We start from the raw sequence: 22,666 nt of genomic DNA, 5'->3' as shown, positions 1-22,666 counted from the left end.
CCTTGGCTCCTTGGCCCCCTTCTCCCCTCCCCAATTCCTGCTCAGGTTGGGTGGCTGGGGGGTGGCGAGGAGGGCCACCGCAGTGTCCTAGTGATGCATCTGTACAAATTGGTCAAGGACAGTCCCCTGGACCAGCGCCTCTGCCACTCCAGCGAGCAGGGGACCACCTGGGCTCGTTACATCGCAGACTGAGGAGGTCTGCCGCAGAGCCCGGATTCTGGGTTTCTAAGGAGCCCCCAGGTGCTGCCGGTCCAAGCCCACCCTGGTTCCCAAGGACTGGATTCTTGGAGTTAGCAGGATGTGCTGGCGTCATGGGGACACAGAGCCGGGTCCCCCGGCACTGGCTCTGTGACCGGCGGAACCCCCACACCGAGTCTTTTCCCACTCCCCACATACGCTGACCCTCGATGCCAGGAAACCCACAGCAGAACCACACACACAGGCCTCTCTTCTGAGCCAGCTTCTCTGGAGCTCACCGGCTCCTCCTCCCCCCGGGACTCAGGGTTCTGCTGAACCGGCCTGCCATATGGCCCATTGCAGAAGCATGGAGCCACTGGTTTTCTGGGGCTCACCTCTGTCACCCAGCTTCCAGCAAAGATTCCCGTCCAGAGGGCATCTGAGCTTTCTCCCACACCCTTGCGGGATTGGTGGGAGACCCGCTGAGAGCAGGCTGCAATGTCAGGAAGCCCCCTGATCAAAGTGAGCCAGTGATCTCTCCTCCCCCTTCCCTCAGCCAGGATCGTCCCAATTCCGGAGACGACAACACGTCTCAAGATTCATTTAATAAACCAACAAGTCTTTTTCTTTCTTTCTTTATTCGAAGGACACTGGGGAAAGGCACAGCCCCCTGCCGAGACGGTTCCGGTCCATTAGTGGGGGCCAGAGGGGTGTCAGCAGGGTAGATTTAACAGAGCGGGGAGAGGGTCAAGGTTGGAGAAAGGGGAGGGGTCGAGGACGCCGCTTCCCACGCGGAGTGACAGCTGGCACTCGGACTAGGTGAACTTGAATGGGAGATGGGAATGTGGTTTTGAGGCAGGTGGGGCTGCAGGCCTGGAGCCTGGGAAGGCCAGGACCCTCCCTTTCTGCCACAGGAACTGAACAGGGCCTTCTGCCTGCGGACCACCCGTCTTCTGTAGGATCCGGGTGCTGCCCAGTCCAGGCCAGCTGCCCTCTCTGCTCCGTGCTGGCTGCAGCCAGGAGCAGAGCCAGCCAAGGTCGTGCCTCTCCAGCAAAGCCCCCAGATGCTGGGCGGCCTGGGAAGGGCTGGGGCTGGGGCTGAAGCAGGGAAGATGTGGGTGGTGAGCAGATTCAGACAGCAACACAGGGCAGGGCTGGTCTATGTCTGCACGTGGGTCAGCTGGATGTCGCCCCCCACCTCCAGGTTGTTGATGGCGGGCAGGTTCTTCAGGCGGTGGTGATATTCAAACAGGTGCTGACCGTCCACAGCCACCTTGAAGCAGTGGCCTTCACACACGATCCACACCTGGACAGACAGGCCCCCGGCATTTGTACCCCACCTGGGCTGTCCTCAAGCGGAAGGCAGGCTCGTCTCCCTCCGTCCTTCCCAACTCCCCCAAACTTCAGTCAAGCAAGACCCATACCTGCATTTGAGCCACATCGAAGGGTACACTCGTGCCCAAACATGCTTTGCGCTCTCCTTCCCAGCGCCTTTTACATAGTGTGTTCCGCGCCTCGCACCCCTACCCAGAATGTCATCGCTCCCCGCCCTGCACGGCTTGTCCACACGGATCACTGCTAATCCTTCTTCAGGATTCAGCCTCCTCACTCCAACCGGCCTTCCCACACCTCCTGTGCGTTCACAGTCGCTCAGTCGTGTCCGATTCTTTACGACCCTTTGGACTTTAGCCCACCAGGCTCCTCAGTCCATGGGGTTCTCCAGGCAAGACTACTGGAGTGGGTTGCCATTTCCTTCTCCAGGGGAATCTTCCCAACCCAGGGATCGAACCCATGTCCCTTATGTCTCCTGCATTGGCAGGCGGATGCTTTACTTGCTGAGCCATCGGGGAAACTCCCCACCTCCTGACCCCCATCGAGTCAAGTCAGATGCCCCCTTAGGCCTGGCCTCTGTCATCCATACCCCTAGGACCCAGCACACAGGCGTGGTCAGTGCTTGTGTTCCGCGGCGGCAGCCCCTTAACTTGTCTTTTCCTTCCCGACATCCTCCAGAGGCAGCGGTAGCACTTCTGTTAGACTATCAGCGTGCCCGCCGCGCACTGACACCAGCAGAGTGGTCCCTGCGCCCCAGGCACTGTCCCGAGCATGTCACGAACACAATCTCATTTCCTTCTTGCTTCTCCACGAGACTGGTATTACTTGTAGCCCCATATTTTAGACAAGGAAATTGAAGCACAGAGCAGTTAAGTCACTTGCATAAGGTCACACAACTATCAAAGTGTACCGCTCTCTGGCTTGAAACACACCAACACCTGGTACTAAAATCCAAATTCCTTCGCTGCCCCCCAAGGCCCTCTATTGGTTATTTTCAACTCTGGGAGAGGAGTATGAGGGCATATTTCAAAGCACAGATGGGGCTTCCCTGGTGGTCCAGAGGTTAAGAATCCGCCTGCCAATGCATGGGACACCAGCCTGGTCACTGGTCTGGGAAGATTCCACACGTTACGGAGCAACTAAGCCCAGGTGCCACAACTACTGAGCCTGCGAGCTGCCACAAGAGAAGCCACGGCAACGAGAATCCCGTGCATTGCAGGCAACGAGAGCGAGGCCCGACTTGCCGCAGCTAGAGGAAGCCCACGCGCAGCAATGAAGACCCAGGGCACCCCAAAAAAGATACGGGTGCCCAGGCTCACCCCCCATGGTCCTGGGGTGGGGCCAGGCATTGATTTTTCTTTTCCAAGCTCTCAGGTGGTCTGAGTGTGTAGTCAGTGTCGAGAATCTAGTTCTGTGTCATCCCAGCCTCCAGAATTCCCACTCCCTACCCCTCACCTCCCTGTCCTCCCTGCTTCCTAGACAGGCCGTGCCCATGACCCTTCTCTCTGCTGCTCCTAAATCTTTGCAAGCTGGGCTCCTCCCTCCACCGAGATCCCGCATGCACTCTGGCCTCCTCTGAGATCTGCCCCCACCTAAGGCCGCATGACCCTGGGGCTCACTGTTCCTTATTCTACTTTGCTCCCCGCGTGGTACCCATTGCTATTCCACGGTGATCTGTCTATCGTTTCCTTCTTCCTCCTCCCACCTGGGCTGTAAACTCCGTGGGGTCAGGACCTAGACTGCTGGCGTCATAACTGTCCCCCCAGCCCCTGGGATACTTCCTGCTCAAAGTGGGCCTGGATGAAATAGCTGATAAATGACTGTTGAGTCAGTGAGTGAGTGAGTGACCCCTCCTTCTCAAGTCCCATCCCACACAGATTGGCTGTGTGACCTTAGCAAGTAACCTACACTTGTGAATTAGTTTCCTTATCCGTAACAGCCGATAGCACTTGCCCCCTGCCTTACGCAGGACAGTAACAATAAAATGATAATAGCAGTCATTTGGTGAACTTTCTCTTCTTCTGAGGCCAGGCCTCACGCTAGAGGCGTCAACTCGTGTCTCGATCAATGTGCCCCGAGATGCCCTCCACCCGCTCCTCCATTTGCCCCTTGAGAGCCCATTCGAGCTCCAGGTGGCGACATCTCACCGAGAAGCTCTGGCCCCGGAAGAAGGGCATCCCTCGTGGCAGGCTTCGCTCCTCAGACCCCCAGGAGCCGTTGATCTGTGTGTTGCGGACCACCGCATTCTCGTTGAAGCGGGGGTTCAGGTGGAAGGCGATGTCACTCCCTGAGCGCAGGTTGATGTAGAACCTGGGGGGCGGGCCACTCCCATGGACTCTCTGCCCCAAGGCAGAGGGGTGGCCAGAATGACCTTGGGGTGTCTCTTCTCCCCGGGAGGCCTGGCTTACCTCTGAGCGTTGGGCAGAATGGTGCCCGACACCAGGATGCTCTTGGAGGGGTACAGCCCACCCAGGATGGAGGTGAAGAAAGGCAGTTGCTGTGGGGAGGGGTGGGGCAGGTCAGCCAGAGCAGCCAGAGCAGCCGCCACCCTAGGGGGACCTTTGTGCCCATTTCAACGCGTCTGGACTGTCAGCCCACAGTTTGCTGTGTCTGTGAGCATCTTCAAGAAAGAATTCCATGGAATCTTTACTTGGCTCAGTAAACGGCAAAGAAAACCTTTCCAGCATTCCTCAAATTAATGGACATTTACCTTCAGAAAAAGAGCTTTGGTTGGATGCAAAGGATGCTTAGGCTGAGAAGGGGAGGCTGTATGATATGCTCAGGGTGAAGGGATGATTTTAAAGGTGAAAGCTCCTTTTGTAAGTCTTCTAAGTTACTTGGAAGTTTCCAGAACTTGTTTACTAAGGCAATGCTTTTAATTTTGAAAGCTGCCCTCTCCCCCTGCCCCCAACCCTGCACAGCACAAACCAGACCTCCCTGAGAAACCACTTACGTAAACCGAACTGGGATACACCACGGGTGGGATCACGGGATTCTGTTGAAATGAGATTGAGAACGTCAGGGCAGGAGTGCGCACGCACGCGTAATGCGTAAACTCTTGTGAGACGGCACGTTCTAGAGAGGATGCCCCAATAGGAGACTGAAGTAGTAAAGATTTCAGCTCTTGGGTTTTCCGAGCCACCTTCCTCCCCATATCAGCCGTGGTGGGACTTCCTGTGTACTCCTGGACCTCATCATGGTCACCCGCCCCTCAGCCCCTCCAAGGACAGCCCCGCTGACTCCAGGTTCCTGTGTAATTTGTCCCGGCAGGAGGCGGAGGCGGAGAAGCAGCGTACGTCCTTGATCAGTTGCTGCTGCTGCTAAGTCGCTTCAGTCGTGTCCGACTCTGTGCGACCCCATAGATGGCAGCCCACCAGGCTCCTCCGTCCCTGGGATTCTCCGGGTAAGAACACTGGAGTGGCCACTAGGGGATCAATTTCTTGCGCCGCTGGGTAAATCCAGCCTGATCCAGAGCCTCTACTGTCTCTAAGGAGAGTTTTGTGTGCATGCCCCCTGAGCGAAGGACCTCAGCCCCAAATGTCCCCACTCTCCTCGCTAAACTGCTTTCTTCCTAATCTCTGGACCTAGAGAATTCAGCCTTTGGTAAAGGGGCACGTAGTGGGGCTGTGAGCTGACCAGTGTTCAGACTTACAGGGAACATCTGTCCAGGGGTGCTGTGTATGGTGTGGACGACAGTCTGAGTCTGGAAGGAAGAAACCACGTTTTTAACCAGCTTTCACCTGTGGGAAGACCATCACCTGCCCCCAGAGGTAGCACTTAACTCTCCGCTCTTGGGAGAGTTTCATCTTGAGCTTGTAACCAGCCAGGAGGTACCTCCAAATTGGTGAGCAGAGATATTTCTTCTCTTAAGGGCATGAGATAGGGGCACAGGTTTCTTCTGAGAACAAATATGCATTTGTGGTGTGTGGCCTGTTTTTCTTAGGGGAATCACTCCAGCATAGCCTCACTTTGCAGAAGGAAGAAGTGGAAGCGGGGTCTTGGCGCCCTGTGGCTGCCCACAGCTGACAGGGGCCTGAGCAAACCAGTGGCCCTCGGAGCCGTTTCCCAATTCATCAGGGCCAGCCACCCTCCCCCCTCACCCCAAGCCCTCCCACTGTTACCCCCACAGCCAGGCAGACGGTCCAGCAGTCTGGCCTTGGTGGCCCCCCCTTCCAGTGGGAGACGCCCAGTGTTTGGCTTGCTTCCTCCTTTTAAACTACCACCCAGGGACTGAACCCGGGTCTCCTGCATTGCAGGCAGATTCTTTACCTTCTGAGACACTGGGGAAGCTCTCTTTTAACCCACAGGAAGAAACAAAGCGAAAAGCTTCTAAAGAGAGGCAAGAGACTTACAATGGGAGCCGAATTGGCTGGCCACATCCCGGGAGGCTGAAGGGGATGAGAAGCGAAAACGGTGGTTAACATTGGTGCCGCATGAGGGTAAGATGGCAGCTAGACCTGTGGGAAGAAATGCCTCCTTCCTGCTGTTAGCAAGCCTTCCTGAGCCTTCTGGGTGCCCAGATGCTCACCCATCCCCTCAGGAAACAGTGTGGTTATGCAACAGTGTCCGGGAGGGGTTGGAAGTGGAGGAGGGTGAATTTTCCCACTGGCTCCTTCAGAAGGGGAAAGTGAAAGTGTTTCACTCAGTCGCGTCTGATTCTTTGTGACCCCATGAACAGTAGCCCGCTGGGTTCTTCTTTCCATGGGATTTCTCCAGGCAAGAATACTGGAGTGGGTTGCCATTCCCTTCTCCAGGAGATCCTCCCGACCCAGGGATTGAACCCGAGTCTCCTGCATTGCAGGCAGATTCTTTATCATCTGAGCCACCGGCAAAGCCCTCAAAAGGAGAGGAGGCCATATCTGATGCAGACCATTTCGCTTCCTTTAGCTCCCTGAGACAAAACCATTATTCCTGGAGCCCTAATTCACCCATAAGGTGAACACTAACATTGGCTGGAGATTTGTTGTGTGCCAGACTCTGGCTTCAAGGCTTTACAAATGAGAGGGGCATCCTTACCTCCTGTTTTGCTGGTGAAGCAACCGGTTCTCAGAAAAATTAGGCAACTTGCCCAAGCTCACCCAGATAACAAGAGATAAAATCCAAAATGGTACCCAGTTCTTCTGATAGTATCCATGACGCCCCATCCTCCCCAGGCCAGGGCCAGAGTCAGGCTGCCCTGCAAAGGCTCCCTGGAGCTCTACCAGTCCTGGGTCCACATGGCAGGAGGCAGGTGCCCTGGCTGCACCATGATGGGCATGGGAAGGGCTGGGTAGAGAGACCCCCCCCCCCCAACTCAGTCCTCACTGCTTAAGTGGCTGAGGAAAGGGCAGGTCCTGCTCCCGTTCCTGTCCGGGACCTTGCCTTCACCCAGCAGACTCTCCCTCTTGCAAACCTATTCCACGTTCATTAACTGAGTCCCTGCTGCATGCCAGGCGCTGTGGAAAATGCTGGGATACATGAATGAACCAGCTACAATCCGAGCCCGCAGAGGGCCTGGTGGGTGTAGGGAAGCAGGGGAGAGGAGTGATGGAGAGACATACATAAGCACAGTTATAGCAGGACGTGATGACTGACGTAGCGCAGAGATACCGAGAGTCTGTAGGGATGCAGGGGCATCCGGTGATCCACCAATGAGGGACGGTGCTCCACAGGAGCCACACTCAAGGAGAGCTTCGGAGGGCCATTCGGGGTTGGCTGGGGGTGAGTGGCAGAGCAAGCTTTCAGCACAGGGCAGCACGTGCCAAAAGCACGGTGGCCTGAGGCTGCCCCTTGTGAGCAGTGGAGGCTGCGTGAGCGTCATGGGTGAGGCCGGGAGGGGGACTGGGGCAAGCCTGGGGAGGACTCTGCAGATTCTGCTGGGGAATCTGGGCTTTCTCTAGAAGGACTTGGGGCCTTTAGGACTTTAAAGCAGGGGGAAGATGCAATTGGATTTGTGCGTGGGAACAAACAGTGGTGGTGGGTGGGTGTGTGGGGGTGGAGAGCCAGGCTGTGGGTGGGGTGGTGAGGGGGCGGATGGCCTGGACCAAGCCAGTGGCTTTGGGTGGAGAGGCGCCAGTGCCCTGGAAAGATAATGACAGAAAGAAGAGCTGAGGACAACTCCCAGGTCCCCAGCTCTGGGCTTGGGGTGTGGATGAACCTTTGGGTATAACGGGGCCTGGAGACCCTGGCTGGCCTGCTGACTAGACCAGTGTCTCAGACACTGTGTCCTTTGTGCTAACGGCTCAGCCTCCCCAGGCCTCTGTTAAACTCACTTTTGGTTTGCGCCCCCTGGGCTTGGGTGGGAAACAGGCAGCCGGGGAGAACAGCACCTTGGAGCAGACGGGCTGCTTGGGAGCTGCGCGGATGTTCTGTTAAAACAAAAGGCGCCATGGGGTGAAGAGAAGCGTTAATGTAGCCAAGGAAGAGTGGGAAAGCAGGGGCCAGGCAGGGAGGAGCAAACCAGACAGGTGGGGGAGCCAGGGATGCGCAGGACCCGCAGAGGGAAGGCTGGGCTGCAAGGAGTGACAGTAGGCTGGCCAGCGCTCTCTCCACCTCCATCTCCCTCCATCTCTCTCCACCTCCATCTCTCTCTACCTTTGTCTCTCTCCACCTCCATCCGTCTCTCTTCCCACCTCCATCTCTCTCTCCGCCTCTATCTCTCTCCACCTCCATCTCTCTTTCCATCTCTCTCCACCTCCATCTCTCTCTACCTCGATCTCTTCCCACCTCCATCTCTCTCTCTACCTCTGTCTCTCTCTACCTCTGTCTCTCTCCACCTCCATCTCTCTTTCCATCTCTCTCCACCTCCATCTCTCTCTCTACCTCTGTCTCTCTCCACCACCATCCATCTCTCTTCCCACCTCCATCTCTCTCTCTACCTCGATCTCTCTCCACCTCCACCTCTCTCTCTGCCTTTATCTCTCTCCACCTCCATCTCGCTCTCCATCTCTCTCCATCTCTCCCTCCACCTCTGTCTCTCTCTATCTTCATGTGTCTATCTCCACCTCCTTCTCTCTTTCCATCACCGTCTCTCCATCTCTCTTTCCACTTCCTCTCTCCACCTGCACCTCCATCTCTGTCTCTCTCTCCACCTCCATCTCTCTCTCCATCTCTACGTTTCTCTCCTCTCTCCTCCACCCCCACGGGAGAGAGTTAAGGAGGGAAGGAATATGGAAGATGCAGACCTAAGAAGAGGACCCTGTGTTTGTTAAGGGCCGGCCGCGTGCCTTTCCCGTCTCCAGGTGCATGCACAGATACCAGAGTCGTGGCGGCAGCTTCCAAGCAGTAGCCTGAGGCCCCACAGAGTGTGGGCCCACCATACCCCAGTCTTCCCAGTTTTCACACAAAAAAACCGACATCCAGACTTCTGTGTGCTGTTACCTGACCTTTTTTCTGCTGCACTGTGGCAGAGTGCACACCCCACAGAACAGACCATTGTAAACTCTTTTCAAGTGTGTGGGTCATGGTGTTAGGTTGGCTTCCACAGTTGTGCAACCATCCCCACCATCCAACTCCAGAACTCCTTCATCTTGTGAAACTGCTCCTGACCTTTCAGATGCTGGTTACATGTTAAAAATTTCAAAACGCAGAGAAGATCAGATAGACCTGGGAGTGGCCCAGCAGCCTGTTTTGTGCCCTCGATGGCTGTGACCTCACTGAGCTGACACAGCGAACCGTGGGGCAGCAGACCCTGCTCCTTCCGCAGCTGAGGAGACTGGGGCTGGGAGAGGTGAAGTCATGTGTCTAAGATCGCCCAACCCATGAGAACGGCAGAGCTGGGGGTTTGGGTTGGATTCAGTTTGATTCCCAAGCCCGGGTTCTTTCTACCACCACACAGCCTCCTAAGCAGAGTGGGGATAGAGAGAAAGAGAGATGAGTGGCATTTGAGTCCAGAAGACTGCGCGGGTGTCCCAGACAGAGAGCGACACGAGGAGGAGAAGGGAGCCAGGGGCGTGGAAAGGAGACCGGCTGGCACTTTGGGTCCACACAGCAGGGCCCAGGCCCAGGGAACTGGGCCCCACACCCAGCCCCTGGGGACGAGCGCTGGGTGGACAGTCTGACCTGGAAGCTGATGGAGGACAGCTGCACGACGCCCGTGATGCAGATGGCATCGACGCGGTGGAAGGGCACGCGGTGGGCATACTGCATGAAGAGGTTCCTGTTCACTATCACCTGCCGAGAGATGTGCACATGCCAGGGAGGGGGCCCCAGCCAGGTGGGCACACACCTGGGCCTCCGGGACCCCTGCTTCCAGAAGCTTAGGCCTGCATCTGGTTCCACATTCATTCCCTATAGATCCGGGCATCAGCCTTCAGAGATGTGCCAGTCACAGGAACGTGCTTGGGACCCAGAGGGCATCCAGGCACTATCTCTGTCTGGCTCCAGTCATTGCTTTCTTACTCTTTTGGTTGTTTGTCTTTCTAATCATAGCTCACCTGGGGTATTACTGAAATATGCATATTGAAATATACATACAAATGTTGGTGGGGAGCAGAGGAGAGGTGACATCAGGTTACGTGACAAGGGCGTGGTGGCATTTGTGTTCACAAAGAGAAGCACAGACACAGATGGACTCACCCCGCCCCCTCCTTCTTCCCAAGCCCAGAGACACTGCTCTGCTTGCAAAAGCAATGTGCAATGCCCTGCAAAACCAAGTCATTAATTACACTTGGATAAAGGCACCAACAAGGTAACAGGAAGAGAAATGTTCCCAGGGACCTGGAGTGGAAGAAGGGGTACAACAGAGATATGGAAATAGGAGGCCAAAAAGCACCATGGTGACTTCTCTGGTGCTTATTTCTGGAGTAAATGAAGCAACAGGCACACTTGTAAATGCAGGTGAAGGTGTGTAAGGGGCCTGCAGCCTTACAAGGAAATGATCCTCTTCTCTGTACAAAGGTGTTGTTCACGTGACTATTTTAAGACCGTACATGGAACCTGATCGAGACAGGGGACAGGCAGCTGAAGCGACGAGAGGAGAGTTCCAACTCACCCTGAACTCCGAGCTCTGTACCTGGAAGCAGAGCTCAAACGAACCCCCCCTCTGGAAGGGCATCTGCATCTTCCTCTCCTCCGGCCCCCAGCTTCCTCTCTGCTTCGTGTTGCAGACCACATACCCACCCTCTTCAAACCGAGGGTTGAAGTGGAAGGCAATGTCATGGTCGTTATAGCCGGTCTGAAGGTTCACAGCAAACCTAGGTGGAGGGAAGTCAGGCAGTGCTTGGTGTCCTGGTTTATTCCCAAGGGTGGGAACAGGAAGTTCTCAAACTTTTGACTGACATCCATCTGGGAATCCACACACAGCCTGCATGGCTGGTTGGTGCCCAGCCCTAGTCTGCTGCTGTCTGTTTTGTTCACCTAATTTGCACTAATGTGCTTTTGTTCAGTTACCACATTTTGCCTTTACAGTGTGAATTTCTATGGGTAAAGAAATTTGTATCCAAGGTGGAACTCAAAAAATGTGCCTGGAAGTGAGAGCCTTTTGGATCAAGTGGTCGCCGAGGCCTGCCCATGTCCATTAAGTTGGAACAGAAGAGGGCAAGTGGAAAGGACAGATGGCACTGGTGGGCCGCCTACAGAGACGGTGTCTAAAGGGGAGACGTAGAATAAACCCTAGCTTTCCGGCAGTGGGGACCTCGGTGTGTGTGTCTCTCCCTCACTGGAGGCCATCGTGTGTCCACCTGCCCCCAGTGAGGTCAGCAGGCCTGGACCCTGAGCCCAGCTCTGCCCTGTTTGTCATTTGCAATGACCAAGCCCACGCTATTCAAGCTGCCCCACCCAGGAAAGGGGGTGACTGCCTTCCTTCGGGGATGATGCCAAATAAGTGATTGCTTGTTCCCATCTCTCCTCGCTTTCCCAACCTCCTCTGGGTACAGCCATGACTCTAAGGTAAGGGCTAAAAAAAAAGGGAGCTTCCAAGGGGCCTGGCTCATGAAGGGGGTGCCATCGATGTTTTTTCTGACTTTTCCCAGGTGGAACTCCTGCATATCCCCAAACCAAGTTCTGATCTGAGGTTCTCCAGCAAGAATTACGTCCCACCACCTTGCCTGAACTCAGAACCAGTACGGTTCACAGCCTGCTTCTCAGAGTCACTCTGGTCTCCCCAACCAACACACAGCAATCAGAGAGTGCGCCTCGCTCCCGTGTTATCCCCACAGAGCCAGGTGCTACAGCACACTCATGGGCGGCCCTCAGTGGACATTCTATCTGCAGGGCCCATTTTTGGTTTTTTGTTTGTTTGGACTGTGCAGCATGGCCTGCAGGATCTTAGTTCCTCAACTAAGGATGGAACCCTTGCCCGCTGCAGTGGAAGTGCGGAAGGGTGCCCACGCACCTTCCAAGGAAACCCTGAGAACCCACTGCTTTATCAGTTACGAGGGTAAGTTTGGGTTGTTGTCCTCAACACTAAGGTGCTTGGAGAGCTCTCAGCCAGCAAGACCAACAGAACTGGCCGGGACCTGAGCCCTAGAGGCTCCCTCTGGGAACAAAAAAAGGAAAGGATGTTCCAAGTGATTCTAGAGTGAGAAAATCGAAGTCCCTGTTCCTCTTAAAGTGAAGAATGGTGTTCCTGAAATATCAGGGTGTAATTTTCCCTTTGCCATCCTCCAGCTTCATGGCTGTGTTCCCAGGGAAGGAGAGAAGAGCAGCTTCCATCGGAAGGGGGCCCCTCGGAGGTAGAGACAGGTCTGTTAGAGTGGAGTAGAAAGCCCTCCTGTGCTGGGAGGAAGGGTCGGCACAGGGAAGGGGGGAGAGGGAGGGATGGAAGTTCAGAAATAAGGGTCCCGATTCCCCTGCTGGAACGGTTTCTGGGAAACCGGGTGCCTCACCTCCCTCCGAGTCCCCTGGGGGCACTCAGGGCTCTCAAGAGTCCCATGGTCAGTGAGGCTGTCACCTGGCAGGGGAGGCAGTGGCAGAGGAAGTCATCTAGAGGCTTCTGAGAGAAGTCATGTGTCCAGAGGGGCCTCGGTGTACACTGTGGATCTCAGGGTGCAGCCCACCTGGACCCCACCCACACAGGCACATGCTGTAGGCCTCTGGGCCACCCAGCCCTGGGCAGAGGTCAGTCAGGGCTGCTTGAGCCACTGATGGCCCTCCCGCCTCTGAGAATATATGCAAGCTCTTCTGTGTTCCCAGACAGCCCACCTCAGGAAGGAGGGGGATGGGAAACAGAGCTGAGATATTTATATTTTGAATTGACTTTAGCAGCAAAGACCTTGAAGCCGAAAGAGACTAAACCGCAGCCTTGAAGGCAAGATTAAATATTTCCACGTCAGCCCACATGAGGGTTCTGAAGCAGACGCAGGTGACTGCAGGAAATGGAGGAAGTTGACGTATCTGCAGCTCTGGGTCGTCATGTATGAGGTTCCGTCCCAGAACTCTGCTCTGGGCTGGCCTGCTTCCCTCCCTAGACTGTGAGCCTCCATCCCCCCCGTCTCTGGGGAGTCTGCTTAATGGTGCCCTGGATGCTACGTGCGGGTGGCCGGGGTCTCATGCAGTGTTGGCAGGGCCAGGCCCTTCCCATCCCCGGAGCCAAGTGCAGACACTTGGAGGATGCTGGGTGGACCCTCCTGAACTGACAGCACCATGGTTCACTCAGGGCGAGGCTGAGAGAGACAATTCCTGGTACCTGTTCCCGCCTGAGGGAAGAACGGTCCCAATGATGGTGATCTTGTGTCCATCCTGGAGACCCCCTTGGATCGTCCCAGTGAAGGGGACAACCTGTGGGAAGGAGATGGTGGTCAGTGCCTCCTGATTCCTTCTCGCCACACTAGAGAAAGCCTGCACACAACCCAGTGCAGACATAAAAAGATTTTAATAAAACAGATAAATAATTAAATAAATAAAGGATCCTTGGTTCTGGTGAAGAGGCTTCATTTTAGAGCCAGGCATCCTCCAGGTTTGAATCCTGATTCTGTTGCTTGTTACCTGAGTGGCCTTGGGAAGCTTACTTAACTTCTCTTTGCCTGTTTCCTCATGTGTGAAATAGGGATAAACCCCACTTTTGGGGTGAGATTCATGATTGAATGAGAAAGTCTGTGGAAGATTCCATCGTGTAGTACGTTGTCTCTCTACACCCCCACTCCCACCCCCCACCGCTTCCACCCTGGTCTCTGAACAAAATTCCTAAATTAGTTAACACCTCAACTTTGGAAGCTTCCTTCCAAATGCCTAATGGGGTTCTACAAACTGCCTTACACACTGTACTATCTCCTAGCCAATTTTCATGTTTTTCAAGCTGTTGAAGTCTTGTCTACCTTCTCCTTTAAGTCAATTCCCTACAAAAATCAAATGCTTATTTAAAATGGATAATCAACAAAGACCTACGGTATAGCACAGGTAACTCTGCTCAATGATATGGAGCAACCTAAACGGGAAAGGAATTTGGAAAAGAATAGATACATATATATGTATAATGAATCACTTTGCTGTACACCTGAAACTAACATAGCATTGTTAAGCCACTATACTCCAATAGAAAATAAAAATATAGAAAATTTTTTTTAAAAAAAGAAGGAAAAAACTCACACACATACACACATGCAATGCACAGAAATGAGGCAGATGATTTGCATAGTTGAGCTGGCCAGGTAGGGGACAGTCGGCAGTGGTGGGGACTGCAGCAAAGTAGGCATCATCTTCCTTATCCAAAGAGCAGTGTCCACTCAGCTGTAACCCGTGATTACCTTCCAGTCCAGTGTGGACAGAGCTTCCAGCTTATTAGGAGAAGACAGGAATCTGGATTTTTTTTTCTCTGTAAAGCTTTCTACTTTCTGGGGCAAAAATCCTTTTAAAAAAGGATTGTAGAAGAGTTTCTTTGTGATAGGAACACATAATGAATGTTTGCAACGAGATAATATATCTAGATTTGCTTCAAAATAATCCAGGGATGGGAAGGGAAGGAGGGTTGGCTAGAAGTGAAGCAGATAAGTCAAGAGTGGAAACTGAGGGATGGGTGTGTGTTCTTTGGCAGCAAATTAGAGTAAACACTGTGCAGGCAAAACAAAAAAGCACCCACAGCCCAATTCAGTCCTGCCCCGTGTCCTTGAGGCGCACAACGACTCAGAATCCAGGGAAGCCCCTCCAAGCCCAGTGTGCACAGCTGGCCCTGGGAGATAACCAGTGATGCCAGGATCCCATTCAGACAGACTGTGCTCTCCATGGACCTTGGGCAGAGGTGTCTTTTGTGGCCCCCCAGGTCAGGTCTGAACTCTGCCAGTTGTCTGTCCATGTCAGTGATTTTGGAGTAGAATCAGCCTGACCCAGTGAGGCTGACCAGCATGGCGGACTTTCCTGAAGAAGAATCCCCTTATTTGGTCGTTGAAGCCTCTTAAGAGACTTTCATACCATTATGAAAGACAAGGCTTAAAATATATCCTTCTGGCAGCATGGGCGCCTCCCTCAAGCATATTCACATGAAGGTATAAAGAACTGAAAGCGCAGTGTGATGGGATGAGGTCCTCAGGGCACCGAAGGAAGGCGGGATGGAGGAAGCCCTGTGTGGGCCATGGGGGCGGGCAGTACAGTTAATCTTAGGAAATGTGTCTGTGTGTGTGTGTTAGCTGCTCAGTCATGTCCAACTCTTTGCGACCACATGGACTATAGTGCCAGGCTCCTCTGTCCGTAGGATTCTCCAGGCAAGAATACTGGAGTGGGTTGCCATTCCCTTCTCCAGGGGGTCTTTTTGACCCAGGGATTGAACCTAAATCTCCTGCACGGCAGGCAGATTCTTTAACTTCTGAGCCACCAAGAAAGCTGTGGCTCAGGCAGTAAAGAATCTTAGGAAATGATTCCCCCAGAAAGCTTTGTGAGATTTTAATGTCTTAAGTGGCATCCTCAAATTCTGAAACACAGGATTGTTTCAAATTGAGTAAAGTCCTAAAGACAAGATCATTCATAGCTGCATTATAATTGTGAAGAATCAGAAGCAAGTCCAAAAGTCCACTGGGAAGAATTTGGTATTTCCATACAATGGGCTTTATGGAGACTTCATAAGAAGAGGAAGAAGGGAACTCTGAGAATTGATATGGAATGATTCCACATGGATTATTTTAAAAATGGGTGAGGGAGGCTGCTGCTGCTGCTGCTAAGTTGCTTCAGTCGTGTCCGACTCTGTGTAATCCCATAGACGGCAGCCCACCAGGCTCCCCCGTCCCTGGGATTCTCCAGGCAAGAAGAGTGAAGTGGGTTGCCATTTCCTTCTCCAATGCATAAAAGTGAAAAGTGAAAGTGAAGTAGCTCAGTCGTGTCTGACTCTTAGCGACCCCATGGACTGCAGCCTACCAGACTCCTCCATCCATGGGATTTTCCAGGCAAGAGTACTGGAGTGAGGTGCCATTGCCTTCTCTGTGGGGGAGACTATATACATATATTGACTAATTATAAACAAAGCATTATGTAAAAACATTTCTGGAATGATTCAAACAAACCATTAATATTGGTTGACTCCAAGGAGGGTAGGGTGGACTGAATAATTACCACCCTCCCCTCTGTCCTGCCAAAAATGTCTACATGCTAATTCCTGGAAGTTGTGAATATACTACTTTATACAGCAGAGTGGATTTTGCAGATGTGATTAGGTTAAGGATCTTGAGATAGGTTATTGCAGATTGTCGGCATGGGCCCAGTGTAGTCACAGGGTCCTCAAAGAGGGAGGCAGAAGAGGAGGGTCAGTAGTAGATGTGGTAACAGAAGTGAGAAGCTGCTAGCTTTAAAGAAGGAGGAAGGGGCCACAAGCCGAGGCAAGCGGGCAGCCTCTGGAAACTGGGAAAGGCAAGGAGGCATTCTCCCCTGAAGCCTCCAGCAGAGAACAACCTTGCTGACACTTTGATTTTAGACTTTGACCTCAGAACTGTAACAGAATGAACTTGTATTGCTTTAAGCCTGGCTGGCCAAGGACCCCTCCAGGCATGTGTGTGTTGTGTGTCTGTGATCTTAGCGAGAAACAGCAGCACCTAGAGGACCCGGAAGAAGCATTTTTAAGTTGGATTTATGGTTCCACAGCATGGACTCGCCTCCCAACTCCCCAAGCCGGCAGCTCTGATGTTGACCAAGTCACATGACCTGTCTGCCCCCCAGTTCCCTCCTCAGAACGGTGAGACACTAGTGAGGCCAGCCTGGCAGTGTCCTTGAGAGGATTAGGTGAAAGGCTAAGTGGAAAGCCCTTGGCTGGAAGGACGTGACAAGGGTAGCTATCTGCAGCAGATAGGACTTAATCCTTCTGCTGGGATCAAACTAGGTCTCAGCTCCTGGCCATGCCTGGAGACTGAAGATCTTTCCCTCGTCTTTAGATCCTTCCAGAAAGAGGAACCAGGCCCTGCTAGCCAGAGGTGGGCAGCCCCCTTCTGGAGACCCAGTGTCACAGAGGCCACCCAGCCATAGCTGGCGAGGGGGCTCAGCCGCAGGGGGCAGCACTGCTCCCCTTCTGGTGGCCTCCCTTCTGTGTCTGAGTTAACTCATCTTCCCAGCCCTGCTGGTCACTATTAGCACCACATTTACAGATGAGGAAACAGGAACGAGAAGGTTGCCCGACTTTCCCGAAGTCACTCAGCTGGGCAGTGATACAGACAGGTTTGATATCCCAACACCCATGCTTTTAGCCCTGACCCGGGCCGCTCCTCACAATGAAGCCCTGATCCTCTGGGACCAAACAGCGAGTCCTGTCCTGACTCTGATGGCTGCTGCCTTCCTGGCCCTCTGGGGGCTGGGCCAGATGAGACCAGAGCGGGGCATGGGCGAGCAATAGGGGTGCTCCTGAGGCATTTCCTGGAAGCACTGACTCAGCCGATTGGCCGGGGGAGTGACTCTCACGTTGCACTTGGGAGGAAGTGAGGTCCTGGATACTAGAGGTCACTGGGTGACCTGGGGGCGGGAGGCCACGTGGGGTGAACAGTGCTGCTGGTCCCTGGGGGGCTGCACCAGCCTCCTTCTCGTCCAGACTCTGAGGCCCTGCTGTCAATAGAAGGAATTTCCTTCTAGTTTCAAATCATTGGCTTTTGAACCCAAGGATTAGAAAGGAAAAATGTGTCTTTAGAATAATAAAATGTCAGGGCCTGGAAGGGGCTCCAGGTCCCCCATCTGAGGGAGAAGGAAGCCTAGGTGTCACGTCCTGACCCCAGGGTCACCGTGGAAGCACCCACTGTGGGGGGCAGCTTCCTCCAACCCCAACAGGAGCCCCCCAAAGTGGGCTGAGGGGCACTGGACGCTGCCTGGAGCAGGCAGGCCCAGCGGGGCTCCCGGGGAGTTGGGCATGAGTGTGGAGCCCAGCAGTCCCCAGTAGCTGCTGTCCCCCCAGCCCTCCCCAGGAAGGACTCCATCAGCCCATCTGCCCAGCCTCTCAGGAAGCTGAGGTTGGGAGGTTTGAAGGACCAGGCGCAGGACGCAGAGAGCATAGAAACCTCCTGAGACCCAGCCTGCCGCCTGCCTGCTTCCTCCTCACCCAGGGCTCTCTCCATGGGCACTTGCTTCCTTGGTCACTTACCATCTGGGGACATTTGACAAGTGACTTCCACCTGTCTGAACCTGTTTTCCATTTATGACCTGGGGATGATAAGGTTCACAGGGTTTAAACAAGGCCACCTGCAATGGGGCCTCCACACAAGAGGCAAAGGGCGCAAGACACAGCCCTTGCATTGCACCCCACAGTGCCCTCTCTCCCCCATAACTCCCCAGAGAGTCCTTCTCAGATAGCCTTGACCTGCCCTGCCTTACTCTCTCACCGCTCAGGGAGCAGACACCTCCTCAGGAGGCCTTCCCTGCCACCCCCAGACTCCTATTGATTCTAGACATTTCCACTGTGAGCCAGACACCTTTCAAGTTCTCTCAGTGGACTGCCTCGCTTACTTCTTCCCCCAGCCCTAGGCGGTGACTTGAGGATTATCCCTGTTGTACAGATGCAAAAATTGAGGCCCCGAGAGGTAAAGCAACTTGCTGGAGGTCACATACGCATGACTGTTCAATGGTTTAGTCGTGCCCAACTGTTTAGTCATGTCCCTTTGGAATGTAGCCCCCCAGGCTCCTCTGTCCATGGGACTTTCCCTGCAAGAATGCTGGAATGCGTTGCCATTTCCTCCTCCAAGAAATCCTCCTCAACCAGGGATGGAATCTGCATCCCCTGCCCTGGCAGGCGGATTCTTTACCACTGAGCCACCTGGGATGCTTGTGGTCACCCAGCAGTACATGGCTGCACCCAGGGAGGCCATCTTCAAGGTAAGTGCAATTCGCTTCCAAGCTGGGTTGTTAGCCTCCCCAGAAGCCCTGTGTACCTCTCTCTTCGTGCAAAAAAAAAAAAAAAAAAAAGATTAATAATCTCTTTTCTAGTTATGATGTGGGCCCTTCTTCCCCCACTGGGCATCTAGAGAGGAGTGGCAGCCAGAGAAAGTTCAGTAAACCTTTGCTTCCTGAATCCTGGTGATGCTCATCTGCTGCAGCCCTGAGTGGTGCTAGGGGGACGAGGTGAGCTCGGAGCAGAAATTCTGTCAGGATCACGCCGGCTGGTGTGTCTGCCTTTCTTGTGTTCTTACTTGGATGCCCCCCTTCCCCCATCCCCTGCAAGAGCTCCTGTCACCTGCAGGAGCTGTGACCCCTGTCCCTCCCCTCCCCCAGCTGAGGCCACCCCTAGCCCCACGAACTCACTGGGTTTATGTAGGAAGCCTGGGCACCACCAAAGGCCATGTCTCCACCGCCTCTGTAGCCACAGCCACTTCGCCTGCTGGCTTAATGAAGAAATAGAAACCAAAGCAATCTGGCAGTTATTCAATGGGGAGGAGCCCAGGGCAAGAGGAAATGGGTGGAGAAAGAGCAGGGGATGGAAGTGGGTGCTCCTTGCCAAGTGTTCTCTCTCCTCTCTCTCCTGTGCTCCGCCCCAAGTCAGAACAGGTCCCAGAATTTCCTGTAGGCTCAGAGATCCTCACCACAGGCACACCACAGCGAGCTTCTAGGAGACACTCCCTGATGTTGAGGTTGTGTCATGAACGTCCAGACAACAGTGGGACTGCTTGGCACGGCCCATGCAGACGGGGGCTGCCTGTGCATGGGGTGGTGGTGGTACTGGGAAGGCCTGACTATAACCATTTTTCCAGGCAGAGTAACAGAGGCTCAGAGAGCCTCAGGGTCATGCCTAAGGTCACACAGCTCATTAGTGGCAGCTGAGCCATTGGAGGCCACTCGGGGTTGGTGGTGTTCAGTTGCTCAGTTGTGTCTGACACTTTGTGACTCCACGGACTGCAGCACACCAGGCTTCCCTGTCCTTCACCATCTCCCGGAGCTTGCTCAAGCTCATGTTCGTTGAGTCCATGATGCCACCCAACCATCTCATCCTCTGTCGCCCCCTTCTCCTCCTGCCCTCAATCTTTCCCAGCATCAGGGTCTTTTCCAATGAGTTGGCCTTTTGCAACAGGTGACCAAAGTGTTTGAGCTTCATCTTTAACATCAGTCCTTCCAATGTATATTCTGTGTTCATTTCCTTTGGTATTGGACTGGTTTGATTTCCTTGCAGTCCAAAGTACTTTCAAGAGTCTTCTCTAGCACCACAGTTCAAAAGCATCAGTAGGGTCTGGAAAAGGTATCCTCCCCTTTAAAATTCTATTCCTAATATAAAAACATTATCATGTTGGGACTTCCCGGGTGGTCCAGTGGTTAGGACTTTGCACTTCCACTTCAGGGAACATGGGTTTGATCCCTGACAAGGGAACTAAGTCTATATGCTGCCTGGCATGGAAAAAAAGAAAAGAAAAACATAATCACGTAGAAAGAAATGTCTTGCAAATATAAAACCTCACATTGAAGTTTACCTTGAAGTGAAGGGAAGTGAAAGTTGCTCAGTCGTGTCTGGCTCTTTGCAGCTCCATGGACTCTAGCCTGCCAGGCTCCTCTGTCTATGGAATTCTTCAGGCCAGGATGCTGGAGTGGGTAGCCTTTCCCTTCTCCAGGGGATCTTCCCAACCCAGGGATCAAACCCAGGTCTTCTGCAATGCAGGCAGAATTGTTACCGTCTGAGCCTCCAGGGAAGCCCAAGAATACTGAAGTGGGTAGCTTATCCCTTCTCCAGGGGGTCTTCCCAACTCAGGACTTGAGCCGGAGTCTCCTGCATTGCAGGCGGATTCTTTACCAGCTGAGCTACCAGGAAAGCCCAAAGTTACCTTAGCGTTGTGTATAATGATGCCCCAGAAGCTTCTGACCCTTTTCTCTACCAGTCTCTCTCTTCTCTCTCCCTTGATTTTGGGCTTTAGAATGGGGAGCGGATAAGTCCCAGACATTCCAACTGACATGGATACCAGGGCAGTATATTGAGTAAGCTGTCTTTAATTGGCTCCACCACCTTGTTAAAGGAAATGATTGACTGAAACAGAGACTCAGAATCAACTAGATCGTGGATGGAGATGCAGAGGAAAGACACAGCAACAATATTCTTACCTGAGGTCAAGAGGGTCCCCCCCACCATGTGGCAGAGACAGAGCCCGAGGGTCCAGGCTGGACAAGCAGTCGAGGGTCTTAAGGAACCGAGTGGGGAGCAGGTGCTCCAGGGCTGCTCCCTGCTTGTGCCTCAGAATTTGCAAAGACGGACTTCTTTGAGATGTTTCCATAGACTGAGGCTGTATGTCTTCTTTCTCCCCTCTCCATCCTCACTAGATTCCTGGATCAACTGAAACTTGACCGAATTTAAGGAGCAGGGGCCGGTGGCACAGTTGGAATAGAAAGGAGAAAAAGAAGGGAAAATTCTTTGCAATTCTCTTCAACGCCAGGGACAAGGGGACTGTTTTCTCATTGACTGGGATATGGAGCAACTGGAACTCTCGTTCACTGCAGGTTGGGAAACTTGTTGGTGGATCATAATAAAGTCAACCTTCTACTGCTCCTGTGTCCTGGCTTTTCTGCTCCTTGATACTTACTTGAGATGGATGAGAACATACACATGTGTGCATAACGGCTTCACTTATCATAGCCCCTTACTGGAAACAACACAACTGTTCACCAGCAGGAGAAAGGAAAATGGAATGGTGATGTGCCTACAATGGACTGAAAGCGGAAGCGCTGGCCGCTCCATTGTGGCCGACTCTTTGCGACCCCATGGTCTGTAGCCCACCAGGCCCCTCTGTCCATGGAATTCTCCAGGCAAGAATACCGAAGTGGGTTGCCATTCCCTTCTCCAGGGGATCCTCCCAACCCAGGGATCGAACTCAGGTCTCCTGCATTGCAGACAGATTCTTAATGGTCGGAGGCACAGGGAGGCCCTACAGTGGGCTGCCCTCAGCAACAAAAAGGGACTGAAGATACAAGCAAGTTCATCACTGAAACTCACAGTTGAGCACAGGAGCCAGAAACAAATGAGCACAGGCTGGGAGCATTTTGATGACACAAAACCCAACATCTGGTCGGAATAGTGATGACCTGTGGAGGCACCAACTGAGAAGGACCCTGAAGAGTCATCTGGGTGCTGGAAATGTCCTAGAGCTTGACCTCAGTGGTGCCCACACAGCTGTTTACAACATAAAAACTCATCCAGCAGACTAAGGTCTGTGGATTTACCTGAATCATATCTCAATAAAGTTCTGTTTTCATTTTTAGATATATTAAAAAAACAAACAAACAAACAAAAAAACACCTCCCAGGGTCCAGGCAGACACAAGGACAGCTAGAGTTCTAGGAAGGACTCACTTTGGCATTGCTAGGTAGCTTGGAGGTGAGTCCCAGGAAGTCCAGCCCCAAAGGAGAGGCCAGGGTCCTCTGCTCCTGCCCTGCAGGGAGGGTCACAGCCAACACGAAGGCCAATGGGTTTTCAGGTGATGGAGACAGTAGGGAGGCGTCTCCAAGACCCAGTGCCTGGCACGGTTGACCTCAGCGGCCTCGCATCACTGTGCAGTCACTGAGACTTGTTCCCAGGGCCTGGCTTTGGTCTTAAGGAGGTGAGAGGCAGCCCTCAGAGCTCCGTTATTCAAAGTCCAGACATTTGTCTGAGGCTCTCTGTTCTCTGCATCATAGATGGTAGGATCTGTTCTAAATGTGTTGGCAACCTCACACTCTTGAAAAGCCAGAAACTGACAAGTATTGATGAGGATGTGGAGGAAGGAGGCCTTTTGCACTGTGGGTGGGAATATTTAATGGGGAGGTGGTGACGGGAAGCGTGGTATATGTACTTGATCCGAAGGGCCTGGTGTTAAGCCTCTGATTGCCAAAGCATCTA

At 53.3% G+C, this 22,666-nt stretch overlaps 1 protein-coding gene across 2 annotated transcripts; it reads right to left on the bottom strand.

Annotated features, from left to right (window-relative positions):
* On the bottom strand, positions 797-19,241 carry LOC102184087 (galectin-9). 2 transcript variants are annotated; one of them, XM_005693242.2, is made up of 11 exons: positions 19,120-19,241; positions 13,115-13,206; positions 10,481-10,682; positions 9,550-9,660; positions 7,761-7,856; positions 5,862-5,897; positions 5,162-5,212; positions 4,463-4,504; positions 3,918-4,006; positions 3,657-3,819; positions 797-1,483 (listed from the first exon to the last, which is right to left on the bottom strand). In XM_005693242.2, exons 1-11 carry the CDS (start codon positions 19,156-19,158, stop codon positions 1,337-1,339), a joined length of 1,068 nt encoding a protein of 355 aa, XP_005693299.1. In that variant the 5' UTR covers positions 19,159-19,241; the 3' UTR covers positions 797-1,336. The 2 variants fall into 2 exon arrangements, with proteins under 2 accessions (XP_005693299.1, XP_005693300.1); XM_005693243.2 differs by lacking the exon at positions 7,761-7,856 and having other exon boundaries at positions 19,120-19,239.

This window comes from Capra hircus, chromosome 19, assembly GCF_001704415.2.
Source record: "Capra hircus breed San Clemente chromosome 19, ASM170441v1, whole genome shotgun sequence".
NCBI classification, from domain to species: Eukaryota; Metazoa; Chordata; class Mammalia; order Artiodactyla; family Bovidae; genus Capra; species Capra hircus.
The sequence above is the reverse complement of the archived record's forward strand: the minus strand, read 5'-3'. Positions and strand labels throughout refer to the sequence as shown.